A 24,656-nucleotide genomic window follows, 5' to 3' on the forward strand; every position below is an offset into this window, starting at 1 on the left:
CGAATTCTACCATATCTTTATGTACACAATATTAATCTTTTACATTGTAATCTTTTTATTTTTAATATTTGGCTAGTTTGTGTGCTGCTGCGCGTCCCTGTGTGTGTAATAAGCAGAGTGTACGCACGTTGTGGACCCGCCAATATAGGCACACATTACTAACGCGCTCTTTAAATAACAAAAAAATATATAGTCTATTTTAGTTTCCTCAAAATAGCAATGTACCAACAATGTGCCTGAATACACCTCGTTTTTAGAGCAGCACAAATGGGCACAAATGCATTTGCTATTTAAATATCATGGCGCAGGATGTGAAAATGATAACTGCGTCAGGCTTGAAGCTAGCAAAAAACACTTGTGAATGCGCCTGGCGCCGCATTGTGTCGGGTGGATGGCAGGACCCATAGTTTTTAAGTCTGTATGTTCATACATTGTGAATGTTTTAAGCAAACAATTTTAGTGTCTTTAATTGAAAGTCTGAGATTTTCCCTGCTTATTAAATGTGTATGGGTGAGTTGTGTTCATCCTCATCAGAGTGTCAACATATCAGGACATTAGACGTGCTCATTCTGAAAATTTGAATACAGATTTATGCACATACAACTTAATTTGCCTTGTACAGTTATTCACTGTAGTTATGCAATGGTTTTGTCAGATAATACTGGTTTTATTAGGACAGTAACAACAACAACACTGTAACAACAGTGTTTTACAGCTTACATTTTGGTTAAATTAGTGTTTAATTAAGCAAGTTATACAAATAAAACAGCAAACTGACATTCTAGTAAAAAAGAGAATTTGCACTGTCCAAACTAGACCTTAATTTTTTATTTTATTTTTTCTCAAATTCTCCTATATTCTGAAGTGGATGTTGGTCAGTGCAAAGATATCAGAAAATCAGCAAAAATGAATGGTATATGACAGTGGATCGTAAGGCTATATAGTATTAGAGGTTTGTATGGTAATGTTTGCTGTATATTTTATACATTTCTGCTAATAAATACAAACATGTTCATGCCTTAACATATTCAGTTCCTTTTACGGAAATAAATCAAAATAATGGGCTAACTTTAAAAGATTGGGTTTGGTAATATATGTGCATGTAAAGATAACAAGCCCCCATAATAACTATTTTATGGACATTAAATTACATTTATTGAACCAAGAGTTTTTGGAGCATCATTTTTATTTTATTCCTGATGTGTTTCGATGGTAATTAAATTTGAGTTTATTTGTTTGTTTGTTTGTTTTCTCTCTCCATGTTTCAGGTTAAAATGCAAAACACAACTTCAGGAAGACAGCGAGGATGTATGGAACAAACTAGCGTTCTATAAGGAGGAGAACAAGAAGCTACTGTCTGACAAGTAAGTGTCTGTCGTTTTGTCAGGTCCTGTAGAGCCATCACAGTTATTATTAGCACCCAGCAGGATTCTGCTGCAAACTCACATAGTTGACTGCAGACACAAGACTTCAAGGAAAATTATATTGTCATTTCAAACATAACTTGGGGCAACATCTGTCCATTTCAAAGATTTTTTATTACATTTACAACTGAAAGTTACGGTGATTGCCACCAGGACTGAAATTTTGGATCACTTGTAAGTATTTCTAAAGCTAGTAAGTTAAATCTTTTGATCAATTGTCCAGGAATTTTTTGTTGTTGTTGTTGTTGTTGTTGTTGACTGTCAAATGCTCTATACCACCTTGACAAAATAATAATAATAATAAAAATAATAATAATAATGAATGCAGACGAAATGATTTCAGGTTTTTCTGGAAACAACTTTCTGAAAACAACACCGGAACACTGAATGCAGATTCTTATTGCAACTCCAGACATTTATTGCAGCTAAACACACTGACATTCCTGTCTTGAGGTTTGCTCCCTGGAGTTTTTTGGGGGGTACATTCGGTGACAGTCAGTGTGCTCGTGTGTGTTAATTACTGCTGATCTCGTCTGCTGGAGGTGTCGCGCTTCATTAGGCCGCCTTAGCCCTTTCTTTGCCAGGCCTCATTTGGCCCATCCTTTGCTGAGGGGTCTAACCCTGCCAGCCAATGCGGCCTGGCCCTCCCCTGCTTGATCTCTACCCCCGGCTCGCTCATACAGGAGGGCTCACTCTTTTCACGCCCCCACCTTGCCTGCTGCCTGTCCTCCTAATCCCAGCTGAGCTCATTATGATGTAGCCTGGCTGCCTCCCTCTCTCTCGTTGAGTCTGAGCTGTCCAAGCTAATTACAGGCTAGCAGCCAACACTCCCTGTTAAGGGCCTTCTGCCGCGGTGCTCGCACTAACGCGCTGCTTGGAAGTGACCTGCGAGAAGCACGAGGGAGCTGCTCTCTTTCCAGCCACGCAGCACCTGTCCTTCGGGGTTAGCCATGATCCCTGTCATGCCCATTCCAGCGAGCACTGAGCAAAGTTAGGCCGGCCTAACTCGTGCTTTCGGGGGGCTTTAGGGAAAAAAAAAGCCTACAATGTCGGGGTGGAAAGGGAGTACTGTCTTTGATCTCCACTTGCCCGAGATGAACATTACCGACTGTGTGATTGTGGAAGCACAGGTCCCCTGCACGCTCTTTGTTTCATCCTCTTCCTGACTTCCATTCGTTTGCACTTAACCTTGCTTTATTTATTGTTTGAATGGATCGAAACGTGCAAGATGTAATTAGGCTGGTATTCTTTATCAAGCTGTTATGTGGGACAGCAAGCTAAATTACTGTTGATGGCCGACAATTAAGGATGGGCTGTGGCAACGGGTCTGCACTGGCAGAAGATGGCAGGTTGCCGTTTTACTGACCGTATTAGGATGATTGTGCTTGTGAAGGTTGCGCTCATAAGCATGGCGATGATCTGCTAATGGTTAATTACCTTATTGCGGCCTGTAGTTTTAGGCGGTCTTAATTGCCGGCAGAGACTGCTGCTGGATACTTACTGAGCAGCAGTAAGTCACCTCTGCCTTATCTTGCTGCCCTCATTTCCTTCAAGCGCTTTTCACAGTCACAAGCGCTTTTTTCAGTCTATTCTGCACACTTTCGAGCGGATACGAGTTAAACTTTTTTGGGGGGGGGCCTCTTGTTATATTGGTCAGTGAGTGACATGATAAAGAAAAGGAAAATTGTTTTTAGTTAAAAACATTTATGCATAACCCAATACTATTATATATATTTTAATAATATTAATCAATATTCATTCACTTTTAGTCTGACTATAATTGCATGTAATTTTACTGATCAAAAATAACAGATGATGAAAAAGTGCAATGTTAATTAGTTATTCAATGTCTCTTTTTATTTATACTTACACCGTTTTAGTGCACTGCTACAGAAAGAGCGCAGATTCACAATGTGAATAACTCGTTCTTTAGTTCGTTCACTGCGTCATTTATGTCATATTGTTTAGAATCAAGTTGTAATATTACGTTCATGTTGTGTATATGTTTGATTAATCGCATATGTATAAGATAAGTTTGGGTGAGTTTTTTTAAATGAGCAAAATGCTACAGTTTTACTTCAGTTTATGCACCTTAAAGCGGGGCATTCCTGACATAATTGACTATGATTGGATTATACAAAATAATCATATTCTTTGATGTAGGCTATGTATGTAGGCTCTATACTGTATATAAAAATATACACTTACAGTGAGTGCACTTACCAACATTTTGAGGAACAAAAATCTACAAATATCATTTTAAGGTTTCCTTTAGTTCATTATATAAAACACAAAGGAAAAAAAATCCTACATGAGAAATTGCTCAATAACAGCTTTAACTAAAAATATACATAAGCGTAACAAAAATTATTCCGATAAGATTATTTTTCAACATGATGTAGATATCAACGTTTTTAAAGCTTAATTTTTTGTCAGGCACTAATTTGCAGACTCATTAAGCTACTTAGTTTAAGCAGCAATGGAGGCAAAACAGATCAGCCAGAAATTTCAAAAATGAGAATTTAAAACAAAACAAAAGGAGAGGAAAATATTGTTTGGGAGCGTTTCAATGAAGTAGTTAACCAGGAAAAATCAAGTGATTATGTAATCATAAATGGCTGTAAAGAGCTGTATATGACAATAAACTAATAAAGCCTAATCCAGCCTTGCTTGGGCTGAATGCATTTAATTTCTTGTGTGTGTGTTCAGGAAGTTGCAGTGACGGAAACAGTGGCATTCCAATTTAAGTTTGAAGGGAATAAAACCTCTGTTTAGGCTATTAAGGAAATGTAATTTTGCCAAAGTAGAACTTTTAATTTAAATAAATGTTCATTTAAAATCAGCCTACTTCAGGGCAATATGTTACCATATCCTCACACTTAAAGCCTTGTTTATATTTTCGCCTGGTTCCTGGTTTCGCGAGTCTCCGTAGACTGCGCGCACCTCCCCAAACAGACGTGACGTTTATAATCGATGCGCTCGCTGTTGTACTATTCTGTGAAACGACAGGGGGCGACTCAAGTAATTGTCCTCTTAACCATCAGGAATCAACGGTGAGAAGAAGAAAGGTCCACATGTGACAATGTTTATTTTAGTACATCACCACCAATACCACACAACAAAAATAATTGTGTAAAATCCAGTTAACCCTGAGATTATTACTTGTGACATTAGAACAAAATATGTGGATATAAAAACATGTATGTAGGCTATACACCTAAATTAATGATATCTTAAATATTTTCTAATTTCACTAAACATTTCATTAAGTTTCGTGAACATTTTATAAAACATGGACCTTTTTATTAAAATGGCTTATGTCTGCTATAGGCTCATTTTGTAAATGTAAGCAACTAATTTAAGATGCACAAACTGGGTGGCGGTGCGGTGCAACGTACATGCTCAGCCAGATTCGGCTTAAAGTCATGCATCTTCGGATGCGGAGCCGCGCGCGCTTTTACTAAAAAAGCCGTGCACACCGGCAAGCGAAATGGTGTCTTGCGCACCCAACGCGCACGACCGCCCTTACCGCAATGATGTCATTTTCATGCGGACGCGGTGAGTATAAACCTAGCTTAACACTGAGAATTAGAATAACTGTAATGTGGCGATCGGGTGCGGATATCTAAATCAGAGAAAAGCGTAGGTTTGGGTGAGTGGCAAATAGATGTTTTATTTTTAACAGCAGATTCAGGGGATGTTATAGCTGATCCATGCATCTCTAATGCATAGTCTTAACTGTATAAATTAAATATTGATTAATCCTTGTTAAAGCTACGAACGTTATTCAGTCATGATCAGTGAGTAGTTTTCTCTTTGTCTTTTGTTGTTTGAGTAACATTAGTGACATTCTAGCACCCAGCAGAGTGCTTGAATCTGAATGGTTAAAAATCGCTTATAAATTGACAAGTCTACATTTGCAAATTATAAACCTTTGTTACGATGCAGCACTGGTTCAAACGGGCAAGTGACAATTCCAAATATAAAGTGTCCTGAGCATCTTTCACGCTGGCCCTGGGCCATCAGCCAATCCTTATTTTCTAGCCTGCTCCCAAATAATTGTAATACACAAATTAATTTTAAAAAAATCGGCTCATCACAGAAGAGTTGTATTTGATTCATAATATATGTTGATTGCATTATTAGTTATTAGTATTTTGGAATAAATTAAACAAAACAATGAGCATTTACATTAGCACATTACCTGTATTTGTGCAAGACTGCCTCTATATGTCTGTATATTTTTATGTGCATTTAGATAATCATTTAGATTTTTGACCCTAGGGACGCATGTGCCGACTGCTAATAGCATATTAAAATCAGCAGGGAAACAGAACGACCTATGAATGCCTGTGTTTAATAACAGAGGAACGCTTGCACAGCCGACCCAAACCCATTGTCAGGAACAGGTCTGGATAGCTCTCTGGAGAGAACATTCAATATCAATTGAGCAATTCAGTCAATTGCTTGGGCAACTAAAGCTGAGTGTTGGATGCTTTGAGATTAAAATATCTTGTTTGGTAGCGAAACATGACTGGATTTGCTTTGGTATCATTTGCACTGTGCCCATTTGTAATCTCTTCCACCCGCTCTTAGGGCTTTTTTTTCATCTGCTCTTTCTTCCTCATTATGCATCTGCCTCTACTCGGGTTGTCCGCACTTGTTAATTGTTGCTTAGGGTTTATGGGTAAAAAGAGCCAGGAATTATTGAGGCATCATAAACAGAATAAACAGCCCTTAGACAGTGATAGCTACACTCAAACGACATCAAAGTATAAATTACCCAGCCATTAAGCTGGAAAAAAGCCTTTGAGATGATTTACGCTGCTCGCCCTCCACTGAGTGTGACCATTACAGACATGATCCTCGACTTTGACTTTAATGAAGTTTAATAAAGTTTACCCTTCTTGTGCTGCTGTTTTTTGCTTTTCATCTTGATTGCTATAAGGTATTAGGAGTAATGAGTGTCTTTTTGCCCTGGGTCCCAGACAGAGAGACAGAAATGGAAGAACGTGTAAAGGCAGAATGCTTGATGTCAGTTTTGAAGACTAGCACAACTTTTGCCCCCTCCATTAATTATTTGTTTGATTAATGATGCCCTAAAATATGCAGCTCACCATTCAATGATTGAATGCTTTGCTGCTTCTTTAGCTCATTTTTAGGATGGTAAACTAGTAGTAGGTGTTATTGAAATATATCTTTGCTTGCATCTTAGCTCCATTATTCTGGTTTTTAACATTTAAATGGAAATGTCTTATAGTTTTATGAATGCTAATTTTAGGAACTCTATCCTTGACGGCAACACTTTTCAGTTCCCCAGATTATGCTGCCCCCATGCTTGTTATGTTATTATGGATGTGGGCCTATTCACACAGAGTGCAAATGTTTGCCACAAACAAGACTTTAGGCTAAATCTAAATCATGCAAAGTTTGCCTGACAGTAATCCATGTGATGTCAATGACCTCTAGTATAGTGCTTTTCAAACTTTTTCATGCTAAGGGCCCCCAATTTTAATGATCTCCTTGCAAGGGACCATCCATCCATCTATTTTCCAAACCACTTGTCCTATGTAGGGTCGTGGGGATGCTGGAGCCTATCCCAGTTTCTTGGTAACACACTGGATGGATGGCCAGTCCATTGCAAGGTTAGCACACACACACTCACACATTCACACACTCACTCACACCCACAGGCAATTTATGGTCTCAGTTTCACCTATGCAGCATGTCTTTGGATCATGGGGAAAACCACCTTAGCGAGGGATCCCTTTCCAAAAATATAAAGGCTACTACATATTCATGTATGGATACCGTATATTGTGTGAAATTGTGATATTATGTAACATGTAACTAAAACAAAATAATTGGCTTATATATTGTGTCTGTACTGAAACCAAAGCAAATTAGTACAATATTATATTATGTTGTATTAAATTAACAGCATATTGTTCTGTAAAGTGACGTGGCTTCTTATCACAGAATGAGGCAGAAATGCTATTGTATAGGATAAACCATATACTGTCGCAATCGTGTGTTTATTCTCTTCTTGTTTAATCAGTCAAAACATCTTTTGAATTATGGGTGACACTTCCAGTTTGGGGATCTTCCATTCAAAAAGACTGAAACAAATAATTTCAAAACATAAGCTTGCACTATAATCATTATCCGTCAGTTTGACTGAATGAGCTGTAATTTTTTCGTCATGTTTTATTGTCAGACGTCATGAGAGAATAATGTAACGCTTGGTATTTTAATGTGATATGTATCACAAGAATATATATGGCAAGAGCTCTTTTCAGTTGCTGCTTTCTTTTCCTCCTAATTATTTTTTTTTTTTTTTTTTCTCCTTTGTATTATGCTGAAACAGTATGAAAAAAAGACAACATAACCTCTGCATTTGTGGTCTGTTCTCCCGGTTTAATTTACGATATATCCCATTAATAATTCACTGGAATACACAAAGAATCTCTTGTTTTTCTCCCAAAATTCTCAATCTCTTTCCAAGTGGTTTTTCAATTGGATGCTTTAAAATATAATTGTCTCCTTTTTTCACTTCTAATCCCTATTAACAGTATTTACCTGAATGTTTCTAAAGCAGGGAAATACAATGTATTATCTGTCAAAATGACGGAAAGCACTTTGAAATATTATAATGCAATGCTAAAGTAAAATGAAAATTTTTGATTAAGGCAATGTATGTTACATAATACAGATATATATATATATATATATATATTACCATGGTAATATTTAACCTGTCCTTACTTGCTGCGGAAACAGTTGCGGTTTTTGGGGTCATTTGTGGTCTGTTCAATGTACTTTGTTGATGTTTATACACTTTTAAATATCCTTTTAATGTTCGATGGTTGAACGGTGAGTAGAATAATGTCATCTCATTGTGACCAGTTTTTAACGTTATTGCATTAATAGAGCAAAAATGTCACTGATTGTTTACAATTTAACGGAAGTTACACCTATAATTCATGCAAAGCATCATCATGGGGCACAGGAAAAAGGTGGATCAAGTGGAATCTCTTGTGGACTTTACGTGCAAGGGCGCCCTCCGGCTTAAAGTTTGAAGTAGTTAGAATTTTTAAGTGGTTTTAAAGCTTAAAGTTTTAAGTTATAGAAGGCAATATATTCTATCAGAAAACGCTAGATAGATAGATAGATCGATCGACTGATAGATAGATAGATGGTGTTGCTATGCAGTTGTTAGGGTGCTCGGGCTGGTTGCTAGATTGTTGCTATGCGGTTGCTAGGGTCCTCATGTGGTTTCTAGGGTGTTGCTATACGGTTGCTAAGGTACTCAGGTGGTTTCTAGGGTGTTGTTGTTTGGTTGCTTAGGTTCTTGGGGTGGTTGCTAGGGTGTTGCTATATGGTTGCTAAGGTACTCTGGTGGTTGCTAGGGTGTTACTATGCGGTTGCTAAGGTACTCAGGTTAGTTGCTAGGGTATTGCTGTGCGGTTGCTAGGGTATTCTGGATGGTTACTAGGGTGTTGCTGTGCGGTTGCTAGGGTACTCAAGGTGGTTACTAGAGTGTTGCTATGCGGAGTGTTAATGATAGATAGATACATAAATAGATAGATAGTGACCCCTCATGCATATGTAAACTTAGCTAGAATAAGGACTTAATTAATTAAAAAAAAAAATTACATGATGAGCAAACCTCTTTAATCCCATTTACATGCAATTTTCCATTAATACGTTTATTAGGAATTGTGGTGGTTTTTATTCACTTGTACCCCAATGTAAAACACAAAAATGTTCAACTTAAGGCGAGACACTACAGGTGAATTCATACTTTGCACGTGACGTCACAAGTACTGGCTGGTGGGCAAGAACGTGTTTCTCCAGCAACGAAACCCAGTAAACTAATCAATGATCTTGCCAGGACGTCGCCAGTTTTACTATACAAAAGTTGGTGTTTTGAGGTGTAAACAACATAATTGTTGTGCGACTGGATGCATTAACCGCAGATGAGATAAGCAACCTTCACAGTATACACGTCTGTGCAGTGATCATTCCATCACTCCATCAAAGGTAATTTCAAAATTTGTTTGAATACAATGGGTGTATGATCATGTAATTTAATCATGTCTTTAAGTTACCCTGTAGTTTCGTCAATCAACACCACCAGCTGGTTCGGCGAGTCAGCTGTTTGTGTTATGAGTTTAAGCTAGGCTGTACGTTCACACCGCCGCCGGCGAGAGCGGCAAAATTCATTGAAAATGAATGACTTCCGGGCACTTTGATGCTCTCGCCGGTGGCGGTGTGAACGCACAGTAACAGCTGTCGTCTTTTGCTAACAACAACAGAAGTGTGTGATAGGTTGTTTTGAGGTTTGTGATATCTATGGTTTTCAATGAGAACCAGAGATGACCCAACAGTAGAGCTAGATTATTTACGGAAGAATTATTACTGCTCGATTATCTTAAAAAACCTTGTCTGCTTTACACAATTTAGCTACCTTGGAGTTAATCCTAGTCCATAGTTATGCAGCTAGCTCGCTAACAGACTTGATAGCTACTAGAAAGACCTGGAACTACAGGACTCTACGTTGAAAATACCCGTTTGTTGCCCGCCAGGTATCCATGGTAGTCACGTGACTGCAAAGTATGAATAGGGTAACATTTTTAACCCCCTGAGGTCGGCAATCTCGCCGGCGTGATCTGCTCGTTTTTTTTTTATATCAGTGCAAAATACTCTGTTGATTTTGATTTTACATACTTGTGTTGTACATCATTCAAAGCTGTTAAATGTCTTCTTTTATTTGTGTACACTCATAATAAAAACAAAATGTTGTGTTTTCCGTAAAACAAAAAATAAACATGATGCGCGTTCTGCCGTCTCTCTCAATGTGAAACTCATTCTGAAACGCGACAGAAAACGACCTGTAACTCAGCGAATGTTTGTCACACAGACTTAAAGCGCATGTCTATACAACGCTTGGAATCTCTATTTTTAAAGTATGTAAATTATTTCTCAAACGTGTCCTAATTAACTATAATGTGACCACACCCATGCGCGCACGAGCGATTGACATGCAAATGATCCATGCGGAGAAACGCAGACCTGTAAACGCCCTCATCACCTCAAAACAAAGATGCAGAGACTTCGTAATTTACTCCTCTCTGCTTTCATCGAGTTTGAAGACTGTAAGCTGTGCTGTTTACCTTGAATTTACCTCGGATTTACCTCAGAAGAACGCGATTTGAAGATGAGACGATTTTTAAGGTAAGACATGTTAAACTGGTCGTGCCAGATTAAAATGTGTGTTATGAAATGAGTTTGGAGTAAAAACATGAACTAAGCCTAATGTCATATATGTAGCCTACATGTATATATAGACAGAAACATGAAATGTGAACTAGAATGGTAGGCAACCTTTCAGTGCTTGTATACATGTTCGACACGAGGATGTTTTTATATTCTATAATAAAACACAGCATGGTAAAAGTAGGCTAATATATATATATATATATATATATATATATATATATATATATATATATATATATATATATGTATATATGTATATGTGTGTGTGTGTGTGTGTGTGTGTGTGTGTATTCTGTACATTTTAAAAAGCTATTTTAACCTGAAAAACCTAAAATGTATTCCCCAAATTGTGCAGCATAGTTTCTCTTGATATCAGCATGTTCACAGCTGTTTTGTTGTTGTTATTGTTTTTAGAGGAACAAGATGCCACTGAATAAGTCCTGCTGACTTCAACATTCACATAAGTCTCCATACATGAACATGCTAAAGTGAAAAATCAAACACCATGGAATTGAAAGGTATGTACTATGTTTCAGGAATGGCACAAAGGTGTGTGACAGTTCAAGTCTCTGTCTTTAGTTCAGTGTGTTAAATAATGTGTTTTTTTTGTCATTTGTGTATCTTTGGATTATGTTGTGTTGTAAATAAATTAAAAACAATCAAAAAGCCATTCTTTTTTAAATCTCCTCAACCTTTGTGCAAGGTTGCTCAGAATGACAGGGCCTGATAGCTCCTAATAGGGCCATTAGGGAGGTTCTTTGTCTTTCTCAGGTGAGAAAAGCTTACATATTAATGAGCTCCCGCATAAATCTTTTTCACACAAAACACGTCATAAAATTTTTAAATCAATATATTGTCTTCTCTGAATGAGCAGTCAGGGTGATTTTCACATAGTTTTGAAGCAAATATTCTTGGCTACGTCATACAATTTTCAAAAGTCTTGTGAAGAAATAATCAGTATGGGTTTCATGAGCTTATTTCAGTGACAATTGTTTTTTGTTTTTTCACAAACCACGCATAAATGTTATTATCTCAAAACTACAAACTTTTATATATTTGCTGCTGATATATTATTGTAGCAGAGTTTGTGCTGAATACAGTGTAATCAGACTTTAACCATGAAAATGTCACAAGTAACAGAAATAAGCACAAATGTCAGAGCATGTCAGAACACCTCCAGGGCCCAGAAAACAGCTCAGACCCCAGAGGGTTAACTAGCAGATATCACCATGAAACTTTCCCAGTTGATTACCTAAGTTTTCTGTAATTTAATGTTTAAATGTGCAAATTATGCATTATCTAATGTAATATATGTTAATTTGCCTATATTTTAAAAAACGAAATTTGAGTATTGGATAAAGCCAGTGTAACCGCACTGGCATTAGTAGTACATTTAAAATTAGCTCAAATGATCTATAGGGAATTTTAATAATTAATCATGAATATGATTAATATTTTGCATATTACAGTTACATTAATTTATCGAAACTGAAACTAGATCGATATGTATATATGAATAACCAATCACAACGAATTATAATTCCTCATTCATATATCAATAATCTTATTTCAAATCGAAGTTATGGGATAACTTTCAATGGGATTAATTTAGTTATCAAACAATCTGTTTGTCCAGCAAACATTAACGTAAGATTAACTTATCAAATCTCAAGTAAAATTATCCTTCTTACAAACGCAAGAAAGAGTTTTTTTTTCTGGCCTTGAAAAAAACAACAACTCGCTGTGTTTATAAAATTAGGTTACTTAAATCGTAACAAGATAAAGCATGTAGCTTAAGATCGAAACATCTTCATTGACTTTGTTAAATGAGCATTGAGACAATCAGGAATATATGGAATTTAATAATTTAACTAATGAATACATAATTACGATTCACACAGAGTAAATATGTATGTATATACAGAACACGTAAACAAATACAAGACTAAACGAATAACGAAAATGAGGGAGAGAGAGCGAGAGATCGGACAATGAGGGAGATGAGACCGGAAAATGGGAGAGATGAGAGAAAGTGAAACTAACATGTGCGATCAAAGAAAAGATCACAGTTAGGCAAAATCACAGACCAGGTAACCTTTGAGAGACAACAAGAAATCAGATTACATTAAAAGTTCAATAAACTTATCTTGCAAAATGGTTCTCTTTGTTGCTGAAGAACGCAGAGTCGTGCGTGCATTGTTAAGAGCAGCGTGCGTGTGTCTCTTTAAGAAAGCAGGGCTTGCTTCGGTGAGCGTGGCCGCGGGATGTTCAAGTCTCTTTAAAGTTGAGGTTGCCGGCTACGTTTGCTTCGCTGAACGTAGGGAGAGTCCGAAGACGAAAATAAAGAAAAGACTTAAAGAAAAAGAAAAACGGAGAACGCTCCCAAAAAGGGAGCCATATGGATCTTCTCGCTGATGAAGAGGGTTTGTAAACATGAACATAGTCGGTCTTTTATGGAAAAGATGGGTTGACGCCTCTGTTCGCGCGAACAACCAATCACCTTCAGAGATTTCAGAGCGGGAAGAAGTTTCTTTGTCCTGCAGGCAACGCCCACTGGAATGAGTCATGAGTGAGATCAAATTTTTAGACGATTTGCTCAAGACATATGAAATGTGTAAAACAATGTACATTACTGCATTCTGCTATCGAAATTCGACTCTGTTAGATTGCGAGGATTACAGAGATATGAAACTTGTCATATGAAGATTATCGGAACACCAAGTTACATAAGATATGCATAATTACACACATTTAAGGTTTGTTCATTCAAATAAACGTCATAAACGAAGTGAATATAACCTGTCTGGTAAACAGGAGTATAGGAGATACATATGACATGCTTATATTTTAAGTTTAATATTCAAAGTTTGTGTATGTGTGTGTGTCGGAATGTTGGCTTTCCGTTATCTCTCTAGCAGAGGAGCTTGATGAGCCGCTGAAACATTGGTGGTCAAACTTTATGACCTGCTCCGTGAGATCGGGTTACGGGATGCAATTCCACTGGGAGAGACATTCTTCAAAAATAGATTTCAGAGCTAAACACTAGAAAATCATAATTATATGATCCAACAAATTAATAAAACATGCATACAGGAAGGCCAAATACAAATCTGCGTTACATACATTAAAAATTATATTTCTATCCTAAATAACACACGAAGGATGTTTGTGTGTGTGTGTGTGTGTGTGTGTATGTGTGTGTATGTCACATAGAAAGTTTCGTTATCTCTTCGGTGCAGAGAGGAATGTTAGTTTCAGGTTCTGGAGTGTCTCTGAGGTGCAATTAGTGTCGTAAAAGTCCATTTGCTCCAGTCTCTCTGGAGCCGGCGTATGATTTGTAATTGTGAGTCAGGAGGTTACAAGCTTTAGTAAGCTTAGCAAAGAACGTTTTGGGAAGGAATGTGCTTAGAAAACACAGAGAGTCTGAATTTGTTAATTCAGGCCAAACGAATGAATGATTCAAATAGCCCAGTCGCTACACCAGGTTCAAAATAATTTTTTCATTGTGTTCACATATTAGATGGGAAAGAAATTACAGAGGAATTTATGGATATCTACTTTCGTTATCCTGTAAATCGTCAATAACCTTAAAATATTGATTTTCGCCATGTTTTTTGGAATAAAATGTTATATAAATCAGGCTAGGAATAATGTATTTACATCCCTCTGTAAATGTTTTCATAATATAATATATAATATAATATAACTAGGTACAAGACTGGAAAGTTTGGTGTATATAGGTGCTACTGAAGTGGAGATTTTGGACTTGGAGTATGAGAGAAAAGTCATTTTAAGAAAACAGGCTTTAAAGATTTATATCAGCCAATGAGACTGCGCATTTAGAGTTAAATCACCCCTTTTACTTTCACAATTGGTTGCTGATAAAAAGGAAATTACCATATTTTGATCCGACAGCATTGTACAGGAGAGAGAGAGCTTTCTAATGTTGTATGTGATGACAGGGTGCAGGCAGCGATCGCAGAGCAGCGGGATGATTTAGAACGCCAACTTTTGTTGAAATGTGTATTTCGGACTTTTTTTCATCACTAGTCTGAAAGAAGACAAATGTTATTGAAGACAAATATCCCAAAATCTCAAAATTGTCCAGTGAAAAAAAAACTATGTTTTTGCCTGCCGTGTCTTGCCTTAAATGCAATAACGTCTCGGTTACTAATGTAACCCTCGTTCCCTGATGGAGCGAACGGGAGACGTATCGTCGACGTGACAACGTAATTGGGATCACTTCAGGAAGCCCTATTATCTTCGAGTGTCTACAGAACGAGCCAATGACCGCTGGTGTGCGTGAATCACGTCACACGCCCCACCCCGCAGCATGGGTATGAACAGGAAGCAGGCACACGCGCACATTGTTTTTCGCTGAGGAGCCGAGATCGTGAAGGCCGTAGAGCGATGGTCAGCAACGGTGGCGACGGGACGTTACGTCTCCCGTTCCCTCCTTCAGGGAACAAGGGTTACATTAGTGACCGAGACGTTCCCTTTCAGTCGCTCACGTTCGATGTAACGTTGACGTGACAATGTAATTGGGATCCCATGGAAAACACCATGGTTGCTGCCACATCCAGCACTCTATGCAAGACTCTCAGACCCCCAACTGGCTGGGGCGGAAGGCCTGCTTAGAGGAGTTCAAACTGCTGTTCCGTTATACCCCACACAGTGGAACTCTTGGATAACACTGGGAAAGCGTGCCTCTCCAGGGGAGAAGGACACTGCGGTAGCCACATCCTGCCCGAAGGGAGGTACTATGTGGAGAATACACATATGGACTGGCTGGAGGGGCAGTGCAACATATGGAATGTCACTGGGGTGGCTCCAGCCTAAGAAGGGGGAGGCAACACCAGACAGTGACGGCAGAGCGGACTCTGCCAAGGGAAAGACACGGGCTCACCGCAGGGTGCTGGTTGTGGAAGAATACGCATATGGGATCGCCGCAGGGATTACCACATATGGAACCCAGCCTAGCACAAGTTAGACAAGCATACGTTCACTAGGCCTGGCATCGGACGCTCCGCAACGTCCGATGGCCGAGGGGGTGTGGAGGAACTCACAGGGTTCACCTGAGTGGGGAACTTGACTGGAGCAGAAACGCACACGTATCCGTTCCATGTGGAGGGGAGTGGCGCAGCAAGCCGACACTAAAGCGGGAACTTCGGTGTTACCGGCTGGTTGAAGCGAGCACACAGGAAGAAACCGGCTCAACACGTAGGCTATAAAACCTAGCGAACGTGTTAGGTGTCGCCCAGCCCGCAGCTCTACAGATGTCTGTCAGTGAGGCGCCGTGAACCAGTGAAGAAGCGACACCTCTAGTGGAGTGGGCTTTCAACCGGGGCGGGCAGGGCACGCCTTGGGCTTCGTAAGCCAAGGCGATGGCATCCACTATCCAGTGGGCCATCCTCTGCTTGGAGACAGCCTTTCCCTTCTGCTGGCCTCCGTAACTGATGAAGAGCTAATCTGAGATCCTGAGGCTTTGCATTCTGTCCACGTACAAACGCAGAGTGCGAACGGGACAGAGAAAAGCCAGGGCTGGGTCTGCCGTCTCCGGGGGCAGCGCTTGCAGGTTCACTACCTGGTCCTGGAAGGGAGTGGTAGGAACCTTGTGCACGTTTCTGGGCCGAATTCTAGACACGATTAGTCGACCAAAAATGCGTGCAGGTCCTCTACCCTCTTGATGGAGGTCAAAGCAACCAGGAGTACTGTCTTAGAGGACAGAATTTTTAACTCAGCTGATTGCAAGGGCTTAAAAGGTGGTCTCTGAAGTGCCGAAAAGACCAGACACAAATCCCAAGAGGGTATAGAGAGCGGGCTAGGCGGATTTAGTCTCCTCGCCCCCCTCAGGGACCTGACGATCAGGTCGTGCTTTCCCAACAACTTACCTTCAACTGCATCGTGATGTGCGGCAATAGCAGCAACATACACTTTAAGGGTGGAGGGAGATAGCTTTCGCTTCAACCCTTCTTGCAGGAAGGAAAGCACGGCTCTGAACACCAGTCAACGAACAGGTTCCACTTCACCGCATAGAGGCGCCTCGTAGAGGGGGCTCTAGGGGAAGTGATGGTGTCAACTACCGCTTGGGGTCAACTACCACTTCCCCTAGAGCCCCCTCTACGAGGCGCCTCTATGCATTGAAGTGGAACCTGTTAGGTCACCTAGAACCTCTGGGTGGACCAGACATGGAGTTTCCAGAGGTCCGGACGCGGGTGCCATAGGGTGCCCCGTATCTGAGAGAGCAGGTCCTCCCTCGGAGGAATGAGCCAGGGAGGGGCTGTTGCGAGGAGCTCTTGTTCCGGGAACCAGGTCCGGTTAGGCCAATACGGCGCAACAAGCAAGACCTGCTCTTCGTCCTCCCTGACTTTGCACAGGGTCTGTGCAAAAAGGCTCACTGGGGGAAACGCATATTTGCGTAGACCCTGGGGCCAGCTGTGTGCCAGTGCATCCGTGCCGAGGGTCCCCTCGGTCTGGGAGTAAAACAGCTGGCAGTGTGACGTGTCCGGGGCGGCAAACAGATCTATCTGTACGGTCCCGAAGCATCTCCAAATCAGCTGGACCACCTGGGGGTGGAGTCATCATTCTCCCGGTAGCACCTGGTGCCGTGAGAGCTCGTCAGCTGCACAGTTGTGTAGGCCCGGAATACAAACGGCACAAAGCGACCTCAGATGCTTCTGACTTCAAAAGAGGAGATGGCGGGCGAGTTGTGACATGCGGCGGGAGTGTAGATTACCCTGGCGGTTGCAACGGTCGCAGTGCTGCCCGTACGGACCAGTACATGCTTGCCTAGTAGTGGCGTTTTGAAGCGGCCCAACGCAAGATGTACTGCTAACAACTCGAGGCAGTTAATGTGCCAATGTAGTTGAGGCCCCATCCACACACCTGAAGCTGCATGCCCATTGCACGTGGCCCCCCAGCCAGTGGCAGAGGCATCCTTGGTGACCACAGAATGCCTGGACACATGTTCTAGGGGAACGCCTACAAGCTGAAAGTTTGGCGACAGTGCGGGGTCACTTGGACCCGACACATGCTGCTCTGCCACGCCCATCTCGGGACTCGATCATGGAGCCAATGTTGGAGCGGCCTCATATGAAGCAATCCGAACGGCGTCACCGCGGCTGCAGATGCCATATGCCCCAGGAGCCGCTGAAAAAGTTTCAGTGGTGCCGCTGTTCTGCGTCTGAGCGAGCTCACGCAGTTCAACACTGAATGGACACGGTGAGGCGCTGTCATGTTGATCGAGTCCAACTCCATACCGAGAAAAGAGATCCTCTGCCCAGGGAAGAGTTTTCTCTTTTCCCAGTTGACCCGAAGCCCTAGGTGGCTGTGGTGACTGAGCATCTTGTCCCTGTGTTTGCACAACTGCTCTCCCGACTGGGTGTTTGAGGATACAAACACCATGCTCGCACATGGGAGCAATGGCCGCCCCCGCGACTTTCGTGAAGACACGGGGCGACATGGCCTGCCCGAAGGGTAAGTCTTTGTACTGATATGCCCGCCCCTCGAACGCAAAGCGAAGAAACGGTCTGTGTCGAGGGAGAATCGAGACATGAAAGTACACATCCTTCAGGTCGATCACTGCAATCCAATCTTGGGGGCGGATGCACTTGAAAATGCATTTCTGCGTAAGCATCATGAGTGGCAGCCTGGGAAGAGACCGGTTCAGGACATGCAGGTCCAAGATTGGTTGTAACCCACCGCCTTTCTTGGGCTGTAGAAGCCAGTCTTCATATTGGCTGGAGGGACTGGCTCGATCGCGTCCTTCGCCAGTGGGACTGCTATCTCTGCCCTGAGCACAGGGGTATTGTCCGCCAGAACATGCGTGAACTGAATGCCCCTGAAGGCTGGGGGACGCCAGGCTAACTGAATTGCATAGCCGAGTCTGATAGTACGGATGAGCCAGCGAGTCGGGCTGGGGAGCACTAGCCAGGCTCCCAGACACCGTGCAAGCAGGACCAACGGCACCACAGATGTACCCGGGGTGGGGCAGCGCGGTGGAATGCAGGGACCCAACTTGAACGGCATAGCGGCCCGTGGGGTCTGAGTATGTGGTGCAACATGTACCTGCTTCCGTCGAAGGGCAGAGTGAGTGGGGAGTGGCCAGTGACTGAACAGAAAAAAAAAGATTCTCTGCCTGGCCCTCCACCGGGGGAAGGAGTGGCGCCTTCGCCATCTTCTGAAGAGCAGTTTGATCCACCTCTGGGTCGCCCGTCTCAGGATCGTTTGCACCTTCGCTTGCCTCCTGGTTTGGCAGCGGCCTGGAGGGGCAGGGTCGACTTCCTGCGGCTTGCTCCACGCTGAGACCTAGGTGGTTGCTGCTGCTGAGGTTTCGCGGGAGCGGAGGATGCCGCAGAAGGTTGACCTTGGCGATGAGCAAACGGAGGGTTTGCGGCCGGCGGATGGGTGGGGGCAGCAGCGGTCCGCCGGGGCAGGATGTGTCGGATGGCCTCTGTCTGCTTCTGGGTGGCCGAGAACTGCTGGGCAAAGCTCTCGACTGCGCCACCGAACAACCCAACCTGGGAAAGAGGAGCATCCAGGAACCGATTTTTTATCGGTGTCTCTCATATAAGCCAGGTTGAGCCAAAGGTGGCACTCCTGGGCCACGAAGGTGGACATCGCCTGACCGATGGATCATGCGGTTTCTTTCGTCGCCCGGAGGGCGAGGTCAGTTGCCGAACGGAGCTCCCTGAGGAGCTCTGGGTCAGACCCACCCTCGTGCATGTCCATGAGCGCCTTGGCCTGGTGGACCTGCAAGAGTGCCATGGCATGCAAGGCGGAAGTAGCCTGTCCACAGGCTTTGTAAGCCTTTGCCATTAGACCAGACGAAAACTTACAAGCCTTGGACGGGAGGCGTGGATTCCCCCGCCAAGAGGATGCGGACGCTGGACACAGCTGCATCGCAACGGCACGCTCCACCAGCAGGAGATCCACATACCACCTGGCTGCTCCGCCGTCGAGGGTGGTGTAGAGGGAGGAGCCAACAGGCCGTAGTCTGGCACTATACGGTGCCGACCACGACTTGGTGAGCTCCTCATGCACCTCCGGAAAGAAAGGCACCGGGGGAACCGCAATGGGAACATGAACTATTCACAAAAGCTGCCTCAGCGTGCTGAATGCCCAAACACGAGTGCAACTATTGTGGCCGTCTGCTGGCGCCAGGGAACGACCGCATCCAGAAACGCACTGGTGGAATGACATCCTGAAAAGGACGCAGTGTCACGCCTGTGTTGGTCTTTTGTGAAGAAAAAAGAAAAGAAAAAAATACTCTTTCCACAACTTTCATCACAGTGCTGAGGCACCCAGGGAATGGCTGCTGTGTATTGTGTACACCAAGGGAAACGCCCACCGAACCGACACAAGCTCTTGCAGTAAAAACAGCAGTTGTTGAACATAGAAATATTCGTGGCCACTCGCTGCACGCGCCGTCACACCAACAACGTTTAGAGAGTCTTCAACACTCAGTAGCAGTCCGTAGAGTTCAGAGATGAACAGGAAGCTCGGCTCCGAAGTGAAAGACAATGCGTGTGTGCACCCGCTTCCTGTTTATTCCCACACTGCGGGGCGGGGTGCGTGACGCGATTCACGCACGCCAACGGTCATTGGCTCGTTCTGTAAACACTCGAAGATGATAGGGCTCCCTGAAGTGATCCCAATTACGTTGTCACGTTGACGTTACATAGAACATGAGTGACTGAAAGGGAAGCCTGTTTATTTTCATTGCCATCTCATTCAATGCAGAGTAAGCTAAGACTAGCGGCAATGAGTTGTGCTAATAATATAGTTATGTAATTCAGGGATTCTGAGTGGGCGGAGTTGTGAACAGAGCAATCCATGGATTCAACACACAAAATAATACATCATTTTAGACCATAGTTTAAGTAGATGAATTGGGACACAGCAAGAATCACTTTTTTCGTTCTTGAATTAATCTGTTTATAAAATAAATCAATTGAGTGAATGATTCAATAAATCACTTGTACAGAAAATTACTAGTTTGTTAAATGATTAATCTGTGCATATTTTTTTTAATTCATGCGTCCTCGTAATCTTTGATCAAAATCATTAACGTCCACACTCCGCAACAACTCTTTTCTAGGATGACGCGGGGCTCCAGGCTAACTTTTTTTACTAGGAGCACTGTAGCCCCTTACTGAAAATTTTAGGAGCACAAGCAGAAATTTTAGTGGCACACCTTAAATCAACCTGCAATTTCCCCCATTTTGACTGTATTACTGACAGATGCCTTAGTAATAGGTAAACTTAACTTACAGAAATTACAATGTGCAGTTTTATTTTAAGGTCACAGGGCTGCAGACTAACACCGGTTCCACTAAGCTCTACAGAAAGTGGCGCCAGCCCCTGATTTTGTTGCAATGGGGGGCTGACAATAAAGCACTGAGCTTGAGTTGAGATGAGTTGAGATAAAATGTACTTTATTGTCATTCATAATGTCTACATATTAATTCAAAAGCAAAACAAGTATATATATATATATATATATATATATATATATATAGACAGTCGTGCTCAGAATTAATCATACCCCTGGTAAATATGATCAAAAATGACTGTAAAAAATAAATCTGCATCGTTTATCCTTTTGATCTTTCATTCCAAAAATTCCAAAAACATCACATTATGAAATAAATGTTTTTCTCCAAATCACGTTGGCCACAATTATTCATACCCTTTTATTAAATACCTTTTTGCAATCTCCTTTTGCCAAGATAACTGCTCTGAGTCTTCTCCTATAATGCCTGATGAGTTTGGAGAACACCTGACAAGAGATCAGAGACCATTCCTCCATACAGAATCTCTCCAGATCCTTCAGATTCCCAGATCCATGTTGGTGCTTCTTCCCTTCAGTTCACTCCACTCATCAGGTCAGGGAACTGGGACGGTCATGGCAGAAGCTTCATTTTGTGCTCCCTAACACATTTTTGTGTTGATTTTGATTTTTGTTTTGGATCATTGTCCTGATGGAAGATCCAACCACGGCTATAAGATTTCTAGCAGAGGCCGTCAGGTTTTGATTTTTTTATCTTTTGATATTTGATAGAATCCACAATGCCATGTATCTGAATAAGAAGTCCAGGACCTCCAGCAGAAAAATAGGCCCACAACATATAAGATCCAATGGTATATTAAATTGTACACATGGGGTACTTTTTATCCTTGTGTGCACCAAACCCATCTAGCGTGTTTGCTGCCAAAAAGCTCTTTTTTTAGTTTCATCTGACCCCAGAACCCTGTGCCGATTGAAGTTCCAGTTGTGTCTGACAACTGAATTTGCTGGAGTTTGTTTTTGGATGAGCGAGGAGCATTTTTCTTGAAAACCTCCCGAACAACATGTGGGGATGTAAGGGTTGTTTGATTTTTTTTTTTTTTTTTTTATAGGCTTTCTGACCCCAAGACTCAACTAATCTCTGCAATTCTCCATCTGTGATTATTGGAGAGTCTTTGGCCACTCAAACTTTCATCCTCACCGTCCATTAAGATGATATAGACACACGTCCTCTTCCAGGAGGATTCGTAACATCTTTAGTTGATTATAACTTCTTAATTATTGCCCTGATGGTCAAAATGGGGATTTTCAATTCTTTAGCTATTTTCTTACAGCCACTCTCTATTTTGTGAAGCTCAACAATCTTTTGATGCACATCAGAACTATATTCTTTGGTTTTATTCATTGTGATGAATGATTCAGGAAATTTGGCCTTTGTGTTTGCTCATATTTAAACTCCTGTGAAACAAGAAGTCAAAGCTAGACAATTTCATGTTCCTAGTCACCCTGGTGTGCTAAAAAAGGTAAATATTAATGGGAATATACTTCAGAGATATTTTATTCATAAAAAATTCTAGGGGTATGAATAATTGTGGCCAACGTGTTTTGGAGAAAAACATTTATTACATAATGTGATTTACCCCCCAATTTCAATTCTTTTACTTCAATGAAAGGTTAGATTTTTGCCAATTTTTTTAATGAAAGATCAAAAGGATAAACGATGCAGATTTATTTTTTACAGCCATTTTTGATCATATTTACCAGGGGTATGATTAATTCTGAGCACGACTGTGTATATATATATACACTGTATATAGTAACATTAAAGAGCACCTACTATGCAAAATACACTTTTATTTGGTGTTTGAACATAAATGTGTGTTGGCAGTGTGTGTACACAACCACCCTATAATCATAAAAATCCACCCAGTGCTTTTTTTTTTTATCCCCAGAAATCATAAGCATTGTCTCAGATTCTGGGCAAAGTAACGTAGATTTGCACAGGCCCCTCCCACGACTGTTGACTGACACTGCCAGGTGTAGACAAGAATGTCTCTTAAGCGATTGAGTTGTTTTGTTATAAGATGTAAGAATGAACATAGCAGTCTTCATTTACTCCCGTTGTTACTCGAGGATGGATCTTTCCCAACTGTTCGTGTTCCAGCTTACAGTCTCCGGAGCGCTTGGCCTAACGTTACTGGTCACGGCAGTAATGGAAGGGAAGGCGCGCGCTTTATTACAGTTCATCTGAGTCATTTGCAGATATGAAATTTACCATTTCATTAAGCAACCCCAAAAATGGAAAAATGGCCGCAATCTGGATCCCTGTGACGTGTGCACCGGTGCAAGGGCTGGGTAATAATCCTTCCCTTCCGACAACCTGTCAGTCACATGAGATTGCCTCTATTAACATATAACAACAATCCAATCAAGTCATTACATTTATTGTCTTTCTAGAAGCCACGGTATGCAGAACACATTAGCAACTTTTATACCACGGGACTGTTGAATGCTTGATTTTGAGTGTGAAGTAGTTCCAGGTCTGTCAACCGCATTGCAGTTTCATATAACTTCACCCAATTATACATATATGACGATTAGGGACAAATCTAATTTAATTTCATAGAAAACAATGTTAGTGGGTGCAAGTGCAGTGGCTGAAACAGAGGGAGGCCACAATGATCCATCCAATCCATTCATAACTATGTTTGGAATCCTTAAAACTGATGTAAACTACACTCTTCCATTTCATACTTATTCAGAGAAAATAAGTATTCTCAGTCACAGCTATTTGTAGTGCAACATCTTACACAAATTCAGCTGTTATGCATGTATGGCAGTTCAATCTTTTCCCATCTTGTTTGGACTCTCTTTGTTTAGAACATTGGCAAAGGTATTCTGGTGTTGGTTTGTAAAGTGAGAAATGCATTGGTAAAACTTAAAAGACACTTTAAAGACTTCTAACTGCTTTATGCAAATGAGTTCCACAGGGGAAAGAAGGGTGGGCCTCACTGTGTGTGCTCCCTCTGATGCCAACAGCCAATCACAGCACTGGAATTGAGAAGTGCCAAATTGCAATCTCTTCATCGGAAAGGGATAAATGTACCCTTTCAACAGACATTCCTTGTTCTGAGTCTCTGGATCATCCAGTGAGACATTAACAGATACACCCATGTTCTGAGTCTCCCATCCGGTGAGACAATAGGCAATATATAATTCTCAGTCTCCCATTTAGGGATAGATATGCCGTCCTGAGTCTCCAGCCTGCAAAGATGAGACTGAAACAGATTCCATGCTCTTGAGTCTACCGCTTGTGAGGCAGCAACAAATACGACCACATTCTGAGCCTTCAGTCTGTGAGGAAAGAGACATTAACAAACACTACATTCAGAGTCTTCGTCTTGTTAGACAGTAACAATTACAGCATGTCCCGATTCTTCATGCCAAGTTCTGGGCCAGAGGCAGAAGACATACAGACACACTTACAACAAGGTTAAGCTCAGGGGAGCAAACCTTTGTGCTTTAATTATTGTCGAGGTACCTTTGTCTGCGTGTTCCAGATTGTTAAAGGGGCCCTTGATTATGATTTCACTTTTTTAACTTCAGTTAGTGTGTAATGTTGCTGTTTGAGCATAAACAACATCTGCAAAGTTACGACACTA

General features: G+C 41.6%; 1 protein-coding gene across 1 annotated transcript in view; it reads left to right on the plus strand.

Annotated features, from left to right (window-relative positions):
* Positions 1 to 24,656, plus strand: part of cntln (centlein, centrosomal protein) — a 213,137-nt gene that overhangs the window by 86,731 nt on the left and 101,750 nt on the right. Inside the window, exon 12 of the mRNA XM_081394618.1 lies at positions 1,269 to 1,364. Coding sequence (XP_081250744.1) covers positions 1,269 to 1,364 — 96 coding nt within the window. The remainder of the gene's footprint in view (positions 1 to 1,268; positions 1,365 to 24,656) is intronic.

The sequence above is a fragment of the Scardinius erythrophthalmus genome (assembly GCF_964197995.2).
Source record: "Scardinius erythrophthalmus genome assembly, contig: HAP1_SCAFFOLD_52, whole genome shotgun sequence".
In the NCBI taxonomy this organism is placed as follows: Eukaryota; Metazoa; Chordata; class Actinopteri; order Cypriniformes; family Leuciscidae; genus Scardinius; species Scardinius erythrophthalmus.